The following is a 21509-nucleotide window of genomic DNA, read 5'->3' as shown; positions in this document are numbered from 1 at the left end:
CTCTGTTATTTAACATGTGATTCTTTTTCATTTGATGCGCTCTGCCTGTCTCTTTAAATCCCTGCCCTGCCTTCACTCTGCGGTGGCTATCAGTATTCACAGGCACCCTCTGCTTGTTTATCCTTGAAAGGTCCAGCTTTAGATTGCAGGAGCCCGAATGTAGTTTCCCCGCCCAGTGTTCAGAGAGGCACCAGCCGCAAACCATGCCCCATTGAGAAAACATATTTTCATTCATGTCTTTGTTGCCTCTCCTTCCTGGCCTTGCTTCTCCTGTGAGACGCTGTTACTCAGCTTGTCAGAGGACGGAAGAGGCTCCAGCGATGAATGAACTAATGAATGAACAGAGCCTCAGTGTAGGGCGCAGGCTGCCGGGGAGCCTGGGAGAGGCTGACATTCATTTCCTCGGTGTGGGCTGGGACGCAGGCACGCGTTTTCCTGCTATGTCTCCAGGCTCCGCCGCCCCACGCTCCCTTCCTTTCCAACCCCCCACCGTACTTCTCTCTTTCAGGTCGCACTGCTCTTTTTGGCCACCTTTTTCTTCCTATGCAGCATATTATCAGGGAAGTCATTCTGATTCATCCTCATTCCTATTACTTTTTTTTTTTTTTAAGATTTTATTTATTTATTTATTTGACAGAGAGAGATCACAAGCAGACAGAGAGGCAGGCAGAGAGGAGGAAGCAGGCTCCCTGCCGAGCAGAGAGCCTGACGCGGGACTGGATCCCAGGACCCTGAGATCATGACCTGAGCCGAAGGCAGCGGCTTAACCCACTGAGCCACCCAGGCACCCCTCATTCCTATTATTTACATGAAATCCCTTTCTCCTTCTCTTTGCTTTAAGATAATAATAATAATAATAAGAGTAATTATTATTATTATTATTCCTCCTCTTCTCCTCCTCCTCTTGCTTGTCCCCCCCCTTCTCCTCCTCCTCCTCCCTCCCCCACCACCTTGGAACCCAAGAACCCAGTGGAACCTAAAATCTCCCCTTGCTTCCTATGTAGCTTTCCCTGCATGATGACTAAGATTCTGAGTCAGTGGGAAGGACAGCTAGACATACACCTTCTTCAAATTGGTGTGTGTGTGTGTTGGGGTGGGGGTGCTTGGGTAGCCCAGTTGGTTAAGCATCTCCCTTCGGCTCAGGTCATGATCCCCTGAGTCCCGGATCAAGCCCGTGTTGAGCTCCTCAATGGGGAGTCTGCTTCTCCCTCGCCAACCCCCCCCCCCCCCAATAAATGTCTGTCGATCGGGAGGATGAAACGTCCTGATGAAGAATAAAGGAAGTTGGAAGGTACTTTAAGGTCTAGATGTCTCCTAACTGCCTTTACATACAGGTTGACCCCCACCCCCATAGTCTACTCTTTTACAAATAGCACAGTTTGTAGCCCCAGAGTCCAAAAAGATAGTAAATCCCAAATCCTAGACTTGATCGCACTAGCCCTGTGGAACATTCTGGATGTAAGTCTCCTGCTGGTGAAAGTTGGAAACATTTGCAAGTTCATTTTTATTACTGATCCCAGCTCAAGCTGAAATACCCTGTATGGCCTTGGAGTACATTTAATATGATAATATAGACTATAGTACCAGAGAATCAATGTCTTCAGGGGAATTCCATTAGAGAGAAGGTCAAGTCTATATCGGGTTTAATGTTCATTGATAGCAGAGGACACGTGTGCATGGAGACAGAACAAGATGGCCAGAGGGGAATGCACTGAGTTCTAGATAAAAGCTAAAAGAAAATGATCTTCAGAAAGTCTGTAAACACTTCGTGTACCCCAAGCCAGCTTCTCAACTGTTCCGTTTAACATTCTTCTTTCCAAGCCTCCTTGGAAAGTTTGTCCTCGGACATGGAAGGATTCTGCCTGATGACCAGGAATAAAATTAAGTTATTGAGGTCAATCATTGGTTTTTTCAAACATGGCTTGTCTCAGTCCGGGAGGTTCCATGGATATGCCTCAGCAGCCATCATGTCCCTATATAATGCTTTATTTATAGAAGGACCTCCAGTGCCATTACAAAAGCAGTTTGAGCTATAAAACCCCATCCCCTCTCAGATCCTTCCTCATCCTGGAACTCTGTGAACAAGTGTGAGGGATGAGACAGGAACCACTTGAAAAAGCTATTTCCCAAACTTCCCACCCTTGCACCTCCTCCATTTTCTCAACCATGCTCTTTATAATATGTTCCCCTTTCCGTTAAAGTGGACTCAAGAGAATTTTTTAGAATGCCTGTGACTTCCATTAGATCCCATATAGTTACTTGAGGAGCTCACAGATGTGTTCATTTACTTTTTTATTGGATTTGAATTTTTTCCCTGCTTACTGAAAAAGTAGATGTTTATTATAAAATACAAGCATTATAAAAATGTATATCATGGGAAATGAAAGGACCTCGTGATTTCTACTGCTGTCCTCCATGAGAATATTTTGGTGTCTTTCTGCATGTTTTCTGCGCATATACTAATGTGCTTTTTTAAATCATGCTTTTCTTTCTTTTTTATAAAACTGGATCCTCCTCTTTTACTCTTCGCTTTTTTTTTTTTTAAAGATTTTATTTTATTATTATTTTTTAAGCTTTAATTTATTTATTTGGAGAGAGAGAGAACCCCAAGCTGGGGTGGGGGCCACAGGGAGAGAGAATCTTCAGCAGACTCCCCACTGCATGAGGAACCTGATGTGGGACTTGATCTCATGACCCTGAGATGATGACCTGAGCCAGAACCAAGAGTCCTAACGCTCAACCAACTGAGCCACACCGGTGCCCCTTTAAGATTTTATTTTTAGTAATAATCTCTATACCCAGGGTGGGCCTCAAACTCACAACCGGGAAATCAAGAGTCACACGCTCCACTGACTGAGCCAACCAGGTGCCCCATAATTTGGTTTTTAATGGCTTTGGAGTTCTCCACAATGTCCTTAACCAGCCCTCTACTGGCAGACTTGGGTTGCTTCTGTGTCTTTCATAGGACCAATAGTACAGTGATGAATATTTTTTCATACGTAATATTTTTTACACCTGAGAATTTATGCCCTTCCTTGAATCCTGAGCAGGATTTTGAATGCACTTCACAGCAGGAATTAACTTAAGCCATCATATTTAAAATCAATTTTTGAAAATGATTGTATTTGAAGGGTACTAGGATATTTTGGCATTTAAAGGAATACCACTGTGAATTTCTTAAATGAATAATTATTTCCCCAGTGTGTCTTTTGAGTAAATGGTTCTTTTTCTTCCTCAGGCTCGTTTGAAGCAGGGCATAACTGTCATTTGGCAGGTGTACACAGCCATATTTGCTTTGCTCTCAGTGGCCACAGGACCCACCAAGAAGCAAACCCTATGCCTTTGTCACCATCACCCCTGACTGAGCCCTCAGCTCCACTAGAAACACTTGTGTGATTTCCTAACGCTCAAGAGGCAGCAAGTTGTAGGGTCATGAGCTTGAACTTCCAAGCCAGACAGCTTGGGCTGCGTCTCAGCTCCATCACGTAAATGGGATGTGATTTGGGCCGATGACGTCTTACCTGTGAGACAAGGGTGATAGTCGTACATCCCTCCTAGAGCCATGTGAGGGTTAAGAGTTGAGAAAAAATTACTGTTTATCCAATACTTGGAATCGTGCCGTACTGCTGTCATCGTTATCTCAGTGTTACGTCATGTCTGTCTCAGACTGGACAAGAGGAATGTTGACTGTGGTTACCTTGCAACATCATTTTGACCCAAAGATAATACCAAAACTTCCCTGGGTTAAGAAACATCATCATTTTGACCCAAAGACATATCAAGACTTCCCTGTGGTTACCTTGCATCATCATTTTTGACCCAAAGGTAATACCAAAACTTCCCTGGGTTAAGAAACACCTGGGTAGGTCTGTCAATTAAGCATCCAGCTCTTGAACTCTGCCCAGGTCTTGACTTAGGGTCGTGAGTTCAAGCCCCGCCTTAGGCTCCGTGATGGGTGTTGACAAACCTGTGGAAAACCTAGAACCTGCCTACCCTGCTGGTGAGAATGTGAAATGCTGTTGTCAGTTTGGAAAACCACCTCGCTCTTCCTCAGAAGGTTAAACATAAAGTTACCATATGGCCTAGCATTCTTACTCTGGGTGTATACCCTACAGAAATGGAAACATGTGTCTCTACAAAAACTTGGCAAGAACGATCATGGCACATTCTTAGTAATAGCGGGAAAGTAGAAACAAATGTCCGTCAGCTGATGAGTGGATAAAGTTTAAGATGGTATGTCCACGTAATGGAGTACTGCTCTGCCATGAAAAGGAAGCTAAATCGGAGAATCCAGACACAAAATACCACACATGATGTGACTTCATTGGTATGAAATGTTCAGAGGATACAGATCGGAGAGTGAAAAAGTTAGATTAGGGGTTGCTTAGGGCCTGGGGAATGGGGAGGTGGGAATGGGGAGTGACTGCTCAGAGTATGGGGCTTTTTCTTGGGGGTAAAGAAATTATTCTAAAATCACATTGTGTTAACGGTTACACAGCTCCGTGAATATACTAAGAACCACTGCCTGAAGACTTGAAATGGTCAATAATATGCGATATGAATAAAGCTATTTAAAAAAGAAAAAAAACAGGGGGGCCTGGGTGGCTCAGTCAGTGAAGCATCTGCCTCTGGCTCAGGTCGTGATCCCAGAGTCCTGGGATCCAGCCTCGCGTCAGGCTGCCTGCTCAGCGGGGAGCCTGCTTTCCCCTCTCCCTCTGCCTCTCCCCCTGCTCATGCTCTTTCTTGCTCGCTCTCAGATAAAAAGTAAAATCTTTACAAAAAAAAAGAACAGAAAAATCAAGTCCTGGCTTCAGGGGTGGGCTCTGGGGGCGCCACTGACTTTCCGAGAGCACATCATGAGTCCAGGGGCCTGGAGTCCATTTTTAACAGACGCACCATGAGGCGTCATTCAGAAAGTTCTAGAAATCTACTGTGAGAGGAAGCACAGGGGATTTTTACTTTACTTTGTAAACTGATGTAGGGCAGGATCAATACGCTTTTAGCTCATGGTTTTCATCAAGCTCCGGGAACTGAGGGAGGACAGCATGACCATAATGGTGTTCCTTGTCGTGGACGGTGCTCATTTCTTCCAGAAGTCTGGCCCCTGCCACGCCTGGAAGGTGCAGGCCACCCCCTGGAGAGCCTCAGACTGGACTCCCCAGGTCCGGTCTCTACCGCCCCCATCCCCTCTGCCCGTGCACGTGCGCGGCCTGCAGAATGGGCTTCCTGCACCCGCCGCCGGAAACTATGAAATTCCCACGGGCTTGCCCCTTTCTCTTTAAGACTTGCTTCCATCTAGTTTTCTTCTCGTAAGTGTTTCTTATTGCCATGGCAACCCTAATCAATCACCGGACTAAAAATAGCTCTTTCATGTTTCCGAAGCATGTCTCTAGTGAATTGAAAATCCAGCCCCGCCGTGCTGGTTGCCCGGGCCGCTCCCCTTTCCCGACACTGGCCCCGGGAGTGCTGGGTCTGGAAATGACTGTTGCAGCGGGCCAGGTACTCCACTGGTTTTTCCCGGTGTTCTCCTTCCCCAGAGTCTCTCATCACTTCCCAGAGACACAAGCCCGCGCTCTCCCGTGTCCCGCAGAGACCCCTCGCTTTCCTGCGCACTTGGCTTCGGGTGCTGGGAGTTTCCCAAGTGCGCGGTAATGGCCGTGGCCACCATTGCCAGTGGAGGCCTACGGAAGCTGCGTGCGTGGCTGCTGGGTCCAGAAGAAGCTGCTTGTAGCAGGAGCCGATGCTAGCGGCCCTCGTGAGACTTTTCTGGCTCTGGAGGATCTAAGCGAGAAAATCAAAGAGGAGATGACAGGAGAGCTTTGCCTCGTGTCTCTCATGTCCCCGTGACACTGCTACTATTTTTAGGGCGTTAGGGGGCAAAACAAACCCTGCATGGAATAAAGTGAGTATCAGGGACGATTCTCCTGGCCGAGCTGCTTTTCTAGTCAAGAAGAGAGAGGGGGGAAAAAAAGATTCTTCATGAGAAAGAAGATTCCAGATCTTGAATGGGCCCAGGGGAGGAAGGCAAGGAGGGAGGGGCTGACTTGACTCATGAGGTCCCCCGGGCTCCAGGGGATTCGGGCACGTTACTGCCTCTCTCCCCTCTTCATCTTCCTGCTCTAGAGTCACTGGCCTGGTCCTCTGCCTGAAGCAGGGTCATCTCAGGGGACCCCTGGGGCTCCCAGATGCTGGTGGGTTTTTTTTTTTTTTTTTTGGATGCTATTTCTCAACTTGTCTGAGCCTCGGTTTTTGTAATAAGGCTGAGTGAACGAGAAGGAATAAAGCCTTTTACGTCTAGGAAAGAAGGGAGTCCACAGGGATCCTGGTCGTGTTCTTGTTGCCCGGCCTGAAGTTGGCAGGGGGTCGAAGAAAGCAGAAAAGAGGTCGGGGGGGGAGCAAGCCCTGCCCACAGAAGCAGGAGCTGCTTCAGGCCGTTAGGAAGGACAAAGACAGGGAGAAGACGATCCCACAGTCCTCAACAGCACAGCGGGGCAGGAGGCAGAGTGAGGCCAGGACAGCGTAAATCTGCTCTGTGGTGTGTGGTGTGGCCACCACATCTTGGGAAGGACCCGTCGTCAGGTTTCCTCTTGTTGCCACCACCCCTCCAAGTCCACAGTCTCCCCGCGTGACCGTGCATGTGTGCAGGGAGGATCTCCCCACCCCAGCCTTTTCCTTCCCGCAGAGCCCGTGGGATCCCACGGGCAGGGGTGCAGTGGGCTGGGCACCCGTCCCACCAGCCACTGCCTGGCCCTTTGCTCGATCATTCCATCTTGATGCCACAGTGATGCGGTTGGTACCGTGTCCATTTTGTGGAGAAGACTGAGGCTCAGAGGGATCAAGGAATTTCCTCGGAGTCACGGAGTTTGTGAGGAAAGCAGCTGGGCTTTGAACTAACGTCTGTTTCACTCCAAAGCCTGTGCTCTTTCTACCGGATTCCTGCTTCCTGTGGGCGAGGCGGGTCCTGCCCCATTGGGACACCTGCCCGTGGCAAGCTCAGTGCCATCGGTTACTGGCAGACGTCACCCTGGGCCATAAGCCGTGTCATCGACAAACCCGCCGACTTCCGCAGCCGGAGCTACTAAGTTAGACGAGCACAAATCCCCCGTTTTCCTGAGACCTTTGCAGACTGCCACGGAGTGATTTTTTTACGCAGATGAAAGCCAAACGGGTGATTCTTGAGGTTAGGTATTCTTACTGGTTTTCCTGTTGCTGCACAACAAATTCCCCACAAACTTAGCCACTTCAGACACAAATGTATTATCTCAGAGTGTCTGCCGGGCCCAGGTTAGCTAGGTCGTGGCTCAGAGTCTCACTAGGCTGGGCCCCAGTCTCATCTGAGGCCCAGGGTCCTTTTTTAGGCTCCCTGGTTGGCCGGTTTCAGTTTGTTGCTGTTAATAGGACCGAAGTCCAGTTTTCTAGTTGGCTGGCCTCCAGGGGTCTTTCGCAGCATCTGGAAACTTCCCTGGCGCTAGCCCCATGGCCATCTCCCCACATGGCCACTTACTTCTTCCAGAGCAGCCAGAATCTCAGCTTCTTCAAAAAAGAATTTATATAATGTCCTATCATCTGATTGCCTTGGCAATCTAATCAAAGGGCACTATCCCGTTATTCTCAAAGGTCTTACCCACACTTTGGGGGGAGGGATTGGGCTAGGTGTATATCCCAAGGGCTGAGAGTCTTTTTTTTTTTTTTTTTTTTACTTTTTTTAAGATTCTATTTATTCATTTGACAGATAGAGAGAACAAGTAGACAGAGAGAGAGGAAGGGAAGCAGGCTCCCTGCTAAGCAGAGAGCCTGACACGGGGCTCGATCCCGGGACCCTGAGATCATGACCTGAGCCCAAGGCAGAGGCATTAACCCACTGAGCCACCCAGGCACCCCCCAAGGGCTGAGAGTCTTGGGGGCCACCTGAGAATTCTGCCTGCCATGAGTATTTTAGTCTTTCTATGAGCCAAACGGGACTAAAAGCATTCAGTGCTCCCAAGTAACTGTGTCATAGAGAGCACAGGAATCTTCTGAATCCCTTGACGCCTTCCAGTTGTACCAGTGGATGAAACTCCTAGTGTCTCCCTTCAGAAGAGACACATTCCAGTTGGTTGTGTCAAGGTTCCCAATTCTGTCTTCTGCTCCCACACTCCTCAGTGGCATGGAATCCCCCTCTTTGGTGTAAATGTGTCCGAATCTTCAGGGGATAGGACATGTTTGTTTGGAGGAAGTCCAAGGTTGGAAGGTGGGGTTCCCTTGAGATCGCTGAGGGTGCCCAGGTGAGATGGTATATTCCTGGCTAGAACAAAGCCCTTAGTCACAGAAAGCAGAACTGAAACAGAAGCTTTCAGACTGGAATGTCTGGGGACTTGTGGCAGTGACGGCAGGGAGTAGGGAAGAATCCCCCTGAGGGAAAGGTTGCAGCTTATCTTCTGACGGGTGAGCCAGACACTGAGCCAGCTGTGGAGATAGAAAAGGAGATAAGTGTGTGACAAAGGTACAAACAGAATGCTCCCTGTGCGCAGGGGAATCATCATTCTGACGTGGGATGTGAGATGGTCTGTGGGTGAGATTTAAGAAGGAGGCTTCAGGCTGAAAATGCTGTGGGCAGCAAAAAAAAACATGGCGGTCAGATGTGTTCCAGGGACTGGCAAGTGGTCTTCTGGGACTGGCTGGGAGGAATATAGGGCAGAGCCATGAAGAAAATTAGGGTATCAACAGAGGATTCTAGGTTTTGCTTTTAAGGAGGGAAGCTGACCCAGCAGGATTTGGGCTTTCATTGGATGTGATGGGTGAGTGTAGTGGGTTCAATGGTGTCCCCTCAAAGTTCATGCCCACTGGAACTTTTGAGTGTGACCTTTTGGAAATAGGGTCTTTGCAGATGTAATTAGCTTCAGACCTTGAGATCCAAGATGAAATCACACTAGGAATAGGATGGGCCTAAATCCAGTAACTGGTAGCTTATAAAAAGAGGACACCCAGGGAAAAGAAGGTGATCTGAAGGCGCAGGAAGAGGTTGGAGCAGCCACAAACCAAGGGACACCTGGGGCCACCAGAAGCTGGAAGAGACAGGGAAGGGTTCTCCCTGGACCCTTCAAAGGGAGCAGTACGTTGTCAACACCTTGATTTTAGACTTCTGGCTTCTAGAACTAAGGGTGATGAGCCACACCGCTCATAGCCGTTTGTTATGGTGGCCCTCGGGTGATCATGGGGGGCAGGAGAACATTTGAACTCAGTGTGGACCTTCCAGTTTGGATGCTTCAGGACCCTTGTTGGGGATGGCCGGTGGGTAGCTGGACATGGGAGAAGAGCAGGTGGCATTAGAGAGATGAGCCTGAACGTGGTCGCAGCAAAGTGACGGGCAGGTGAGATCACCAAGGGAGGGGGTTCAGAGCAAGAAAATAGGGCCGAGGCCAGACCCTAGGAGACCCCTCCATTGAAGGTGGCATTCTTGGCTCATGTTAAACAGTGTAGAGAGTTCCTCAGGGTGTGGACAGGGAAGCGGTGCTGGTTTGAAAATTCTTGGACCTTTGGTCATTTCCATACCCTGCTGCTCTGGTTGAGAAGAGGGAGAGGTGAGAAAGGGCAGACCGGAGGCCTGGGCTACTCTTTTCCTTGTTTTGTTTTTTAAAGATTGCATTTATTTACTTGACAGAGATAGCGAGAGAAATCATGCACAAGCAGGGGGAGTAGGAGGCAGAGGGAGAGGTAGACTCCCTGCTGAGCAAGGAGCCCAATGCAGGACTATATCCCAGGACCCTGGGATCATGACCTGAGCCGAAGGCAGATGCTTAACCTGCTGAGCCACCCAGGCACCCCATGTGCTACTCTTTTCATAGAGTTAGATTGTGGACACAAGGAGACATGCCATTAATTGTAGATGAAGGAAGGAACATCCGTGAAGGAATTTGATACCCGTATTTTAGGAATATGACACTTTTCATGCAGGAAGGAAGCCAGGAGAAATTGCAAATAATCGATGAAACACGTTTCCAGAGAAGAGACTTACAAATATTTTTTTGTTGTGCATCTGCTATGCGCCAGGCCCTGTGCTGGGGTTTGCCAGAATGATCTTACTGATCTTCTCAACACTCCTATGGAGTAGAGAAGGGTGGTCCCCGTTCTGTCGCGGGGAAACTGAGGCTGGGAACGCCACAATAATTTGCTCAAGTCCAGTTTTGAGCCCTGGTCTGTTGCTCTCTGTCTCAGTTCTCGTTAATATGATTTTCCACTGGAATGCAGAAAGCAGCGTCTTTCTCTGATTCACAAAGAAGAAGCAGCAGCATAAAGAAATGAGCAGATCTGCAGTGGAAGAGAGAGAAATTCTGGGTGTTTCTGTCACATGGTCTTACCAAACTATGAGTTAAAATTATCCGCTATAAGAGAGGAAGAAGGAAGCCCAGGGGGTCTAGAGAAGGGAAGAGATTCAGGATAACCTCAGAAGCCAGCCAGGAGGCATGAAAAACCTTGGGTAATCACTAAGACTCTACTAGGATTAGTGGACTGGGTTTTTAGGGCAGCTAACGTGTGTCGGGTGAACAGAACCAGATCTCAAGATGGACTTCTAGCCAGAAAGATTTTAGTGACAGCTCTGAAAATGCTCCAGGCCAGATGTCGTCCTGATTTTAACACCACACCTCCACGGCTTGGAGAACCAGCCACTGGATATCCCAAGGCAATGATCAGTCCCAAACCCCTGCTCCACGAAAAGACCCTGACCAGCCTAGAGTGGACCTGTCCCATCCGTGTATCTGTGTATCCCCTTACAGCCCCCCAACCCCGCCCCCTAGCCAAACCAGGTGTACTCCCAGCCTCTGGCAGGGTTACCATTTCTGATATGAAAATAACCTAAGTCCTTGACTCAAAAAAATAACAGCATCTGGTAATTTGCATACGAGTTTTGCATTTCATATTTGGGCTTAATATCCAAATGCAAAAATTCATTTTGTTCGACCTTAGTTAAGTGGTTTAGGGTTCAACCGATAAAAACTCCTCGTGGAGTGCTCCATTCTGATGCAGTCAGACTCAGCTCCCCGCCCAGGACAACTGTCCTCTTGCCATCTGGCACTGTCCCCGCCCTGCACTGATCCTCCAGTGAATTATGGGTTAAAAAGGACCAATCAGTTTGCCGGAAGGCTTGATATTTTTAAAAGGGTCTCAGGAGGTGCACCTGCCCAAGTTCCCATGTCAAGCAAGAGCTTCTGCTGTGGGCCTCTGCGCCCCTCCGATTCCTCCAATGTCTTGATTCGTGTTGATCAGCCCTGCCTTGGACATCCCCTGGACTGCGTGTGTGTGTGTGTGTGTGTGTGTGTGTGTGTGTGTGTGAGGGCAGCAGCTGTGAAGTGAGGGTTTTGAGAGGACACAGCAGAGAAGGTGTTAATAATCACAGAGCTTCATTCTCCTTAAAGACAATTACTGGGATTGATTGTTTCTGTGTTTCCTTAGTCATGGTTCAGCTTGCTTGTTTGACTTGGATTAAGACAGATGAATGCCGAGGGCACACAGTCACGTGATGTCGGAATTATCAATGGCACGTCCAAGGCCTCTGCTTCCTCCTACACATGCTGCTAGGGTTCTCTGCTGCGCTGAAAGGGGATCCTGGACTAGGGGGCGATGAAGCACACGGGGCGAAGTATCGTAGACTTCTGAATTTTAGCTAATGCACACTGTTTTCTTCCCGTGTGCGGGGTAATGAGATGGTTTTCCAGTGAAAGCTGGCACCTACATCCCCCTGGAAGGCTTGCCAAACACAGATGCCTGGGGTGGGGCGGGGGGCGCCTGGTGGCTCAGTTGGTTAAGCGTCAACTTCTTGACTTCGGCTTATGTCTTGATTGGCTTAGGTCATGCTATTAGGGCCGTGAGATCGAGCCCCATGTCAGGCTCTGTGCTCAGTAGGGAGTCTGCTCGAGGATTCTCTTTCTGCACCCCCCTCCCACTTTCTAATAAATAAATAAATCTTTAAACACACACACACATACACTCAGATGCCTGAGCCCTTTCCCTAGACCTTCTGACCCAGTGAGTACAGGGTTGGGCCCAAGAATTTGCGTTTCTCGCTGGTTCTAGAACGCTGCTGCTGTAGCGGTTTTGAACACCCCACTTTGAGAACCAGCGGGATAGTGATGAACAGCAGGGACACGGGGACCAAGGCCACCAGCCTTATAATCTGGACATGACTGTTTACGAGCTATGTGATTGTGGGCCATTTACTCAACCTCTCTGTGTCCCTGTTCCCTCATCTTGAAAGCAGGGATCATCCTGGTATACCTACTCCATGGCATGTTTATGAGGAATAAATGAACGAGAACTTGAACGCGCTTAGACCAGCGCCTGGTATATGGAATACGTGTTCCATGTGTGTTGGATACATCAGTAAAGGAGCCAGACTCAGGATTGTGGGCGGATCAGCCAGTCTCATTTCTCTGACACCTGCACCTCCCGGTGGAGTTGCTGGGTCATTTTCGCCATTAGCCTCCAATCCCGTCTCTTGTGGCCAGGAAAGTGAATGCCCAGCAGGAGGGAGGTTACATCAACAGCCGTCAGAATCCTCTTCTCAGGCTACCTTAACCCTTAACATCTACTTAATACACAGACGGTGACTCATGGAGCCCGGACGACAGTAGGGCAGTGTGCTTTTGGGGTTTCTCTCCCCTGTGCTGCCGAAAAGGGGGGATGCCCTTTATGTCAAGCTCAGCTACAGCCTCATTCTGATGGCTCTCCTTTGTTGAACACTTCCCCTGTGCCTAGCAGTTACGTGTTTTACACATATGATTTGATTGAACCCTCAAAACGTTACTATATGCAATAATTATTACCCCCATTTCCATGCTGCCAGGGTTCAGAAAATGTAAATGATGTGACTCCCGGTCACAGAGCTGCCAGGTGATAAACTCAAAACCAAAATCCGGGTGTGTCCAACGTCAATAATGTGTTATCTTCAAGTTCTCCTACCGTATACCACCGCCCTAGCTGTCTATGCACATTGATATAAAGGTTAAGGCTGGGTCCCCAGGTATCTAGCAGCAGGCAGTAAGCACCCCAGCATTGGGACTGCCTGTTTCAGGGGTTTGCTTTTCAAAAGCCTGTCATAGGACTCAGAGAACGTACTCCTTTTTGGAAATGGACAACTCTGGCCTGACTTCTGGGTACAAGTGTGTTCATGTTGCCAAAGGCGGCTTTCTTTCTGAATTTGGATATTGACCTAGTATCTTCACATTACTGATCGGGAGTAGTGCACCCAGCACGATGGTCAGGAGAGGGTCCAGAGATGTACGGTGAATGTGAAGAGAGGAAAAAATGGTATGCTAATGGAACTTTACTTTTTGTCCCCCGTAGTGTTCCTTTCTGCCGAAATTCTCCATTCATATAGAAACCAAGTACGAAGACAACAAAGGAAGCAACGACCGCGTGAGTAGTGCGCCCCCCCCCCAACCCCCACCACCCTGGTTCCGTACTGTGCCCTCAGCCTCTGGGCTCCGAGAGTTAATGACAGTTTCTTGGCCCCATGGGTGCTGAGGGCCAGCGGCAGGATCTGTGCCTGGGACCTTGGAGAAGCTCTGGCATTTGCTTTCTGGGGCGATTTCCCTATTATTTCTCCCTGGAATTTCTTTGTGGCCCAGCTTTCTTTCCAGCTTTGTGTCCTTTCTGCAGGCCTCTGTGCAGAAATCTTGGTGACCTAGAATGGTTGTCATTGGTGTATCAGGGGGAGGTGGGGACCTCGAACTCCAGGATTTGCTTTCTGATCACTGGATTGAGCGTACATCTTCTCAGTGACTGTTAACATTTACTTGGAAAAATGATTATGGGGCGCCTGGGTGGCTCACTCAGTTAAGTGTCTACCTTTGCCTCAAGTCGTGATCCCGGGGTCCCGGGATCGAGCTCCATGTTGGGCTCCCCACTCAGCGGGGAGTCTCCTCCCTCTGGCCCTCCCCCTGCTCATGCTCTCTCAAATAAATGAAACCTTAAAAAAAGAAAAGAAAAGAAAAATGAACACTATCAAATATCTGTGTACATCCTGTATGGATTTTCTGGACTATGCTTATGTTCACATAAGTACACTAATAGATATCCCACATTAAAATCAGCGTACCTGTCCTGCAAAGTACTTACCTTATGGGACAAGCCAATTCTTTCTAGATTTCAGCCCCATACCTTATTAATATTGGTGAGAATCCATCTTCTGACCTGGCTTTTACCCCAGCCTCTTTCTGTTGGGGCCATGTCATTGGGAGTGGATGTTTTGATGATTCAAGAGCCTTACCCCAAGATTGGGCTCTGGGTTCCATCAGGACCCACTGAGGGAAGAGCCTGGCTCTAGAGGCTACAGAGCTTTACCTATTCATCTCTCCTCCATTTACGTGTTCTGCATTTGTGGAAATTGATGAAGATGGAGACTGTGTCATAACGGTCAAGAGAGCCTTTCCTGACAAGGTGACCTCTTTGGAGCCTTCCCAGAGCCCAGGGAATGCAGACCAGGATGCAGGAGGATGTCGTGGGGGCACCTAAGTGCCACGAGGCAAGAGCTATAAGGACTCACAAACATCATCTACTCGAACTCGTTTTTCCAGGTGAAAACAGTCCTTGAAAAGAACTAAGAAACCCTTTAGAACCGTTTTTGGCCAGGCCTACATTATGGTTCTTTGTGTCAACATCTTCTAGAAATCTCTTCTAGAAAGTTCCTGCCTGGGGCGCCTGGGTGGCTCAGTCGGTTAATCATCTGCCTTCAGTTCAGGTCATGATTCCAGGGTCCTGAGATCCAGTCCCGCATCAGGCTCCTTGCTTGGTGGGGAGCCTGCTTCTCCCTCTCCCTCTGCTTCTCTGATAAGTAAATAAAGAAAGAAAATGTTAAAGAAAGAAAAAAAGAACAGGAACAAATCCTTCTGGAAGGTACAGGTATATTTGTGGGGGAACACAGGTTGTCCTTTTCAAAGTGGAGTCTACCTGGACAGAGCTGGAGTGGCTCCCAGGGGGCGTCACTCAAGAACTCGGTTTCACACGAGCTCGGTGTAGGAGGACACTCACTCCTTCGCCGTTCCCAGCAAGGGCGTGTCGAGCACCTTCTCTGTTGAGTATTGAGTGTGTATCACGTCTCATACATGGTATTAAAAATGTAGACTCATTCCTCAAACTTCAGGTAATCGTAGCTTAGTTGGAGGAAAAACCAACATAATAAATAAAGACATGGGGCACCTGGGTGGCTCAGTCGTTAAGCATCTGCCTTTGGCTCAGGGTCCTGGGATCGAGTCCCGAGTCAGGCTCCCTGCTCGGTGGGAAGCCTGCCTCTCTCTCTCTCCACATTGCCTGCTTGTGTTCCCTCTCTTGCTGTGTCTCTCTATGTCAAATGAATAAATAAAATCTTTTAGAAAGAAAGAAAGAAAGAAAAGAAAGACAGACATAAGCACAATAGTGGGCTTCCCTCCGTTCAGCATAGAGTCGCCACTGCTAATCCCTCATATGGAAAAAGCTTAAAAAGCGACATTCAGTTATGTAGTCCCCCCTTCCCTGTGGGGGACACATTCCAAGACCCCCAGTGGATGCCTGAAACCACAGATAATACCAAACCGCCCATACACCTGTTTCTGCTTACATACCCATACCTGTTATAAAGTTTAATTTATAAGTTGGGCACAGATAAAAGATTAACAGCAACAGCAATCAAACAGAGGAATTAGAACAAAATTCGAATATAGGAATAGGATCTCTCTCACTCTCTCAGAGCATCTCACTGCACCATATTCTTCTTGTGACGATGTGAGGTGATGAAATGCCCATGTGATGAGATGACAGTGGATGACATAGGCAGAGTGTCGTACTGTCAGGGCTGCTGTTGACCTTCTGATGATAGGTCAGAAGGAGGTTCATCTGCTTCCAGACCACAGTTGACCACACGTAACTGAATCCATGGGAAGTGAAATGCGGATAAGGGAGTTTTGACTGTATTTACAGGGACTGACTTGGCTGGTACCTGGTCGCTTCCTCTTCTTGAACTAAGTTAAGAAACCTGGAGGTTTTCCGGGGTCTGCACACTACTTTTTTTGTAAATCAAGTTTTGATAGAACACAGCCACACTCATTTGTGTGTGATCGAAGGTGTTTCCCTGCTGTAACAGCAGAGATGCCTTCTTGCAACCGAGCTCATATGGCCCCTTAATCCTAAACTGTTTATTGCCTGAAAAAAGTTTGCTGACCCCGGGTTGGAGAGACTCAAGTCAAAACAGCACCCAGCGGGTCTCAGAATTTGACCCAATCAATAGATGTCACCCACTGTCCTAGCCGAATGCCTTCTCCAGAATTCCCGAACTTTCCAGGGGAGAGAAGAATGCAACTGGCTGGGGTACTGGCCTTGGTCAGTTTAGGTTCCCCAACCATTAGCATCCCTGAGTGGTTGATAACCTCGAGGGAAAAGTTGAGGACCACCTCCTCGTCAGCAGCCTGAAATAAGAGGTGCGTTGGTGGCCAAGCACATCAAAACCTCAATGTCTAAAGGAATGTTACATCACCCTTAAACTTGAGCCCTTGTAAAATGACTTAACTGATTGGAAAATTAACACACGGTTATTAAAACTTGGGAAATGCAAAAGAGGACCACTCCCCCCGCAAAAGAAAAGAAATTCCAATAGTTTTTCTGTAATTCAGAGATTACTGCTGATGGCACTTCATGGTACAGATCACTATAAGTTTTTTTAGACAATTGCCCCAAAACCGAATCACACAGAAATGCCATTTTTAACATACCCTGAAGTATCCTTCCCTGTATGATTTTATTTTATTATTTTTTAAAGATTTTACTTATTTATTTATTTGACAGAGAGATCACAAGTAGGCAGAGAGGCAGGGGGGAAGCAGGTTCCCCGCTGAGCAGAGAGCTGGATACGGGGCTCGATCCCAGGACCCTGGGATCATGACCTGAGCCGAAGGCAGAGGCTTTAACCCACTGAGCCACCCAGGCACCCCTCCCTGTATGATTTTAAATGGCTGCACTGTATTCCATACTTAAGTGTACTCGCCAGACACTGGATACTGAAATGGGCTTGACCCTTTTAACGTTTTGATGTGGCTGAGGACCATCAAGGAAAGGCTGATACAGAGCAGACGTCCCTGAATTACGTTAACCGGCGCAGTCTGAAAACACAGCATGGGGAACGTTTTCAAATGTCTTTTAGTCTTTATAAACACATTCCCTTGCTTTCTGTTTTTCCCTGGGCTTCTGACCTCACAAGTAGATAAAACCTGCCCCATTGCAGAGGTGTGAGGACATGTGCAGGCTCACCGATATCCTTATAGGTGGATAGGACCAGCGTGATCTTCTGGTATATTCTCTGCTCAGTTCAGCTGGTCCAGAAAAATGGACATGGTTGTCATTTCATTATCCCGTACCCCTTTGCGGTGGGTGCTAAGTTCTTTTCACTACTCTGGTAGGACCTTAAAATCCCAGGTTAGCCACCTGAAAGCCAGGATCCGTGGTTGGCATCAACGTCCTCCGTCCACATCCTCTGTCCGTGCTCTCGGAGATTTAATCTGGCCCATAAGAGAAGCGCGGAGCCCCTGGGTGCTGGTAGGCGGTCCTTGTCAAGACAGTTTGCTTCCTCTGGGAGAAATGCCAGCCCTTGTCCCCTGTGTTGCCTCCTCCTCCCCAGTTTACTGACTCTGAGACCACTCAGGGGCCCCACACCACATGGCACCCAATTTGCCCACTTTCCCATCCAAGCCTCTGCCTGGCTCCACTCCACAGAACCCCAGGTCTTGCTTCAGAGGCCGCAGGGTCAGACAGACCAGCCCTGGCTTGATCAGACTTCTTGGCCCATTCTCCTTCCTCCAATTACCATATCCAAAAGCAGCTGTTGGGTCACCCACCTGCTTCGAGGTTGGTCCCAGGGAGGCGGAAAAGGAAGACTTCAATGGTTTTCGTTCACACTTGTTAATGCTTCAAAACCAGAGCATGGCAAATATGTATTTACGTAATAATGCTTTCGTTGTTAAAAGCCAACTTTGTCCAGGGGTTCAAAGCTAGAGCCTCAAGCAGATGGTGTGTGCTGGCACACTCTTTTTCTGTCCAGGGAGGAGTCCAGAGTTGCTGGTGGGAAGCAGAATGGCTAGAGAATGTTGTGCAGTAGCGGGTATTTCTCTGGTCTCATCGCTTTGCCAAATTATTTAATAAACTCAGTTTATTTCTTTGCATTTTCTGGGAGTATAGTCTTATCATTCAGCTAGCATCCTTCATACCGTTATCTGCATCCTGTTTCCTCCCCTACCTGCCAAAAACTTAATGAAACTGATGACGGACGATAAGAAGCAACAATTAAATTGAAAGACGCTAGTGATAATCATATTGATTAGTGATTGAAGAGAGTACATGTTGTTATCCCATTATCAATCACTGTACAAGTCATTTTTTTACATGACCCCATATCTAGTTTAAATAAAAAAAATAGTAGTGGGATGACTAGCTATAAATATCTTCTCCTCGTTAAAATAAAACTCATATTTATGATTGTGAAAACCTGTAAGTTGTGATTACATTAACCAGGACACAGTGGGAAAGTTGTCTTAAATTGAAGCCCATTTATTTTGTGCACATAATAATGAGAATTATTTAGGTTTTAATTAGCACTGGGGAAGACGGCACCATGCCAAGGTAGGGTTCTGTTGTTTGTCCGAGGCCATAAATCTAGATCTGGGAGAGAAGGTGTTTTGCACACGTGTGACAGCTGCTGCCGGGTTACTGTGGCTCCGTGGGGTTAATGGGGAGCAGACTCGTCTTTATTTCCTCTTCCAAACAACGTCAGCACCGTTTAAAGCAGTGGCTCTCAACCTCGGCTGCACATTGGAGTTACCTGAGAAATTTGAACAACAGCTCCTGGCTGAGTTCCATTTCTCTGGAATTCTGATTTCATTGGTCCTGGTTGCAGACTGGTCTCAACCAGCCAGCACACAAGAAGGATAGAACATCGTCCCTCTAGGAATGCTGAATTCTCCAGTTGGAAGTGTCTGGAGCTTTACAGAGCCCATCCTCCAGTTAAAGGAGGGGAGATAGAAGCCACCACCCCGGTTACTCCCATTCAGGGATCTAGACGGATGATTCTCGATGGAGGCCACATAGTAAAGTCACCGGGAAGCTTTGGCTCTCATTGATATCACTGTCCCAATCCCTGGGGTCCTGATTTCATCAGTCAGGGGTGGGGTCCAGGCAGTGGGATTTGTAAAGCTCCCCCAGGTGAATCTTAGAGATGTCAAGGCAGACAAGGATAGATTTTCTTTTTTCTTTAAAGCATGCGAATCATATTCTTTTTTTTTTTTCTTTAAGATTTTATTTATTTATTTGACAGGCAGAGATCACAAGTAGGCAGAGAGGCAGGCAGAGAGAGAGAGGAGGAAGCAGGCTCCCCACTGAGCAGAGAGCCCGATGCGGGGCTTGATCCCAGGACCCTGGGATCATGACCTGAGCCGAAGGCAGAGGCTTTAACCCACTGAGCCACCCAGGTGCCCCCAGACAAGGATAGATTTAAAAGGAAATTAAGGGGCGCCTGGGTGGCTCAGTGGGTTAAGCCACTGCCTTCGGCTCAGGTCATGATCTCAGGGTCCTGGGATCGAGTCCCACATCGGGCTCTCTGCTCAGCAGGGAGCCTGTTTCCTCCTCTCTCTCTCTGCCTGCCTCTCTGCCTACTTGTGATCTCTCTCTGTCAAATAAATAAATAAATAAAAAATCTTTAAAAAAAAAAAAAATAAAAAATAAAAGGAAATTAAGTGCTCCTTAAACCGACTGTGAAGACTTAGGAAATCAGGGTCTCCTAATTTCTTCACTTCTTCATACCCCTGGAAACAGACTGGTTTACAGAAAGCATGTTTATATAACCACGAGCACCACACACACACACACACACACACACACACACACAGTAGAAGAGCCTTAGGGCACCGTATTTATTCTTGTTTGGCCATTATTCCTCAGCAACAAAACTCCTCAGAGCAGATGGAAAGAATGTCCGGCTTAGTTCCTGGAAGTGTGAGTCTGGGTCCTTCACAAAGCTCTCCTCCGAGGCTCCCTGACAGTGATACGTGGATCTGTTCAGTTTCTAACTGTAATCAAAGAACACAAAGTCGTTCTCTGTGAGACAGAAAGATCCGTATTGAGGTCCCAGCTGCATGACCTTAGGCAGTGGTTTCTTTATCAAGAGAGTAAATAATGCTTGCGTCCTGGTTTGGAGGATTCGGACAGGTTCATTTACCTGGAAGCCCTTCATGAACTGTAAAGTACCATGAAAATATTAGGTGCTGCTGCTTTTACGGTCATATCTGGGAATTTACTGTACTGGTGATTTCCGGACGAGACTCTCCTTTCGTCTGAATTGCCGGTAAGCCATTTCTTGTTCCACACATGTTGAGAGTGCTGGTGGGCCAGGCATTACAAGAAGCAGTGAGGATATGTAAATAAGACAGAGAAGGCCTCCACTACCCCTGGAGTGGGGGAAAGCAGATAATAAGCAAGTCAACAATTCCAGCTATAAATGCAAAGCAGGCAAGAAATAGGGTGGCGGGGTGCTTGGCTTGAAGCCAAGTGGTCAGGAAATGCCTCTCAGAGGAAGTGACAGGTCCAGCTGAGATGTGAGCTTGAAAGAAGCCAACCACCTTCAGGGTTGTCCAGGAAAGGAGAGTGTTAGGGATTGAGTTGTGTCCTCTCAGAATCCCGACACTAAAGTACCTCAGAATGTCACTGTGTTTGGAGATCAGGCTTTGAGGAGGTGATTAAGTTAAATGAGGCCACTGGAGTGGGCCCAAATCCAACCTGGTTCACATTTCACCAGATTTTACCACTGTTCTAGAATCCAGTTCAAGAGGCCACGTTACTTTACATCATTTATGTGTTTAAATGTTTGCTCTGGCCTTAAAGAAGAGGAAACTTGGACACACAAAACTCAGGGCGCATGAGTCCAGAGTGAGAGGACTGTGTGAGAAGCACAGCAAAAAGATGGCTACCTACAGTCTGAAGGAAGATGTCTCTGAAGGAACTAAACCAACACTTTGATTGTGGACTTTTAGCCTCCAGAACTGTGAGAAAATAGGATTAGGTTTTTTAAGCCACTCAATCTCTTGTATTTTGTTATGATGGCCCTAGCAAGCTAATATAGGCACAATAAAGGCCAAGGCCTCAGCCTCTGACATGGCCTGGAACATTCCAAAAAACCAGTGGCCAGGCCATTAGCTGGTAGGAAATGAGTTTTGTGGGGTTTTCTTTTTTTTCTTTTAAGTATCAGGGGCGCCTGGCTGGCTCAGTAGGAAGACCTTGTGACTCTTGATCTCAGGGTCGTGAGTTCGAGCCCTACACTGGGATTACTTAAGTAAACAAACTAAAAAAAAAAAAAAAAAAAAAAACGTAATGGGAGCCAGATGATGTAAGACCTATGAGCCCATGGCAAGGAGTTTGGATTTTAGTGCAGTGGGAAGTTATGCAAGGATTTTAAACAAAGGCAAACCACGATATTTATGGAGTTTTGAAATAAACTTTTTGGTTTAGAATAATCTTAAATA

At 47.6% G+C, this 21509-nt stretch overlaps 1 protein-coding gene across 2 annotated transcripts in view; it reads left to right on the top strand.

Annotated features, from left to right (window-relative positions):
• The window catches only part of PITPNC1 (phosphatidylinositol transfer protein cytoplasmic 1), a 255386-nt gene that overhangs the window by 150805 nt on the left and 83072 nt on the right, over nucleotides 1–21509 (top strand). For both annotated transcript variants that reach the window (XM_082706740.1, XM_082706741.1), the window contains exon 5: nucleotides 13321–13392. In XM_082706740.1, the coding sequence (XP_082562866.1) occupies nucleotides 13321–13392 (72 nt within the window). The remainder of the gene's footprint in view (nucleotides 1–13320; nucleotides 13393–21509) is intronic.

The sequence above is a fragment of the Mustela nivalis genome (assembly GCF_964662115.1).
Source record: "Mustela nivalis genome assembly, chromosome: 17".
Lineage (NCBI taxonomy): Eukaryota > Metazoa > Chordata > Mammalia > Carnivora > Mustelidae > Mustela > Mustela nivalis.
Note: the sequence above shows the minus strand (reverse complement) of the source record. Positions and strands in the feature narration are given on the sequence as shown.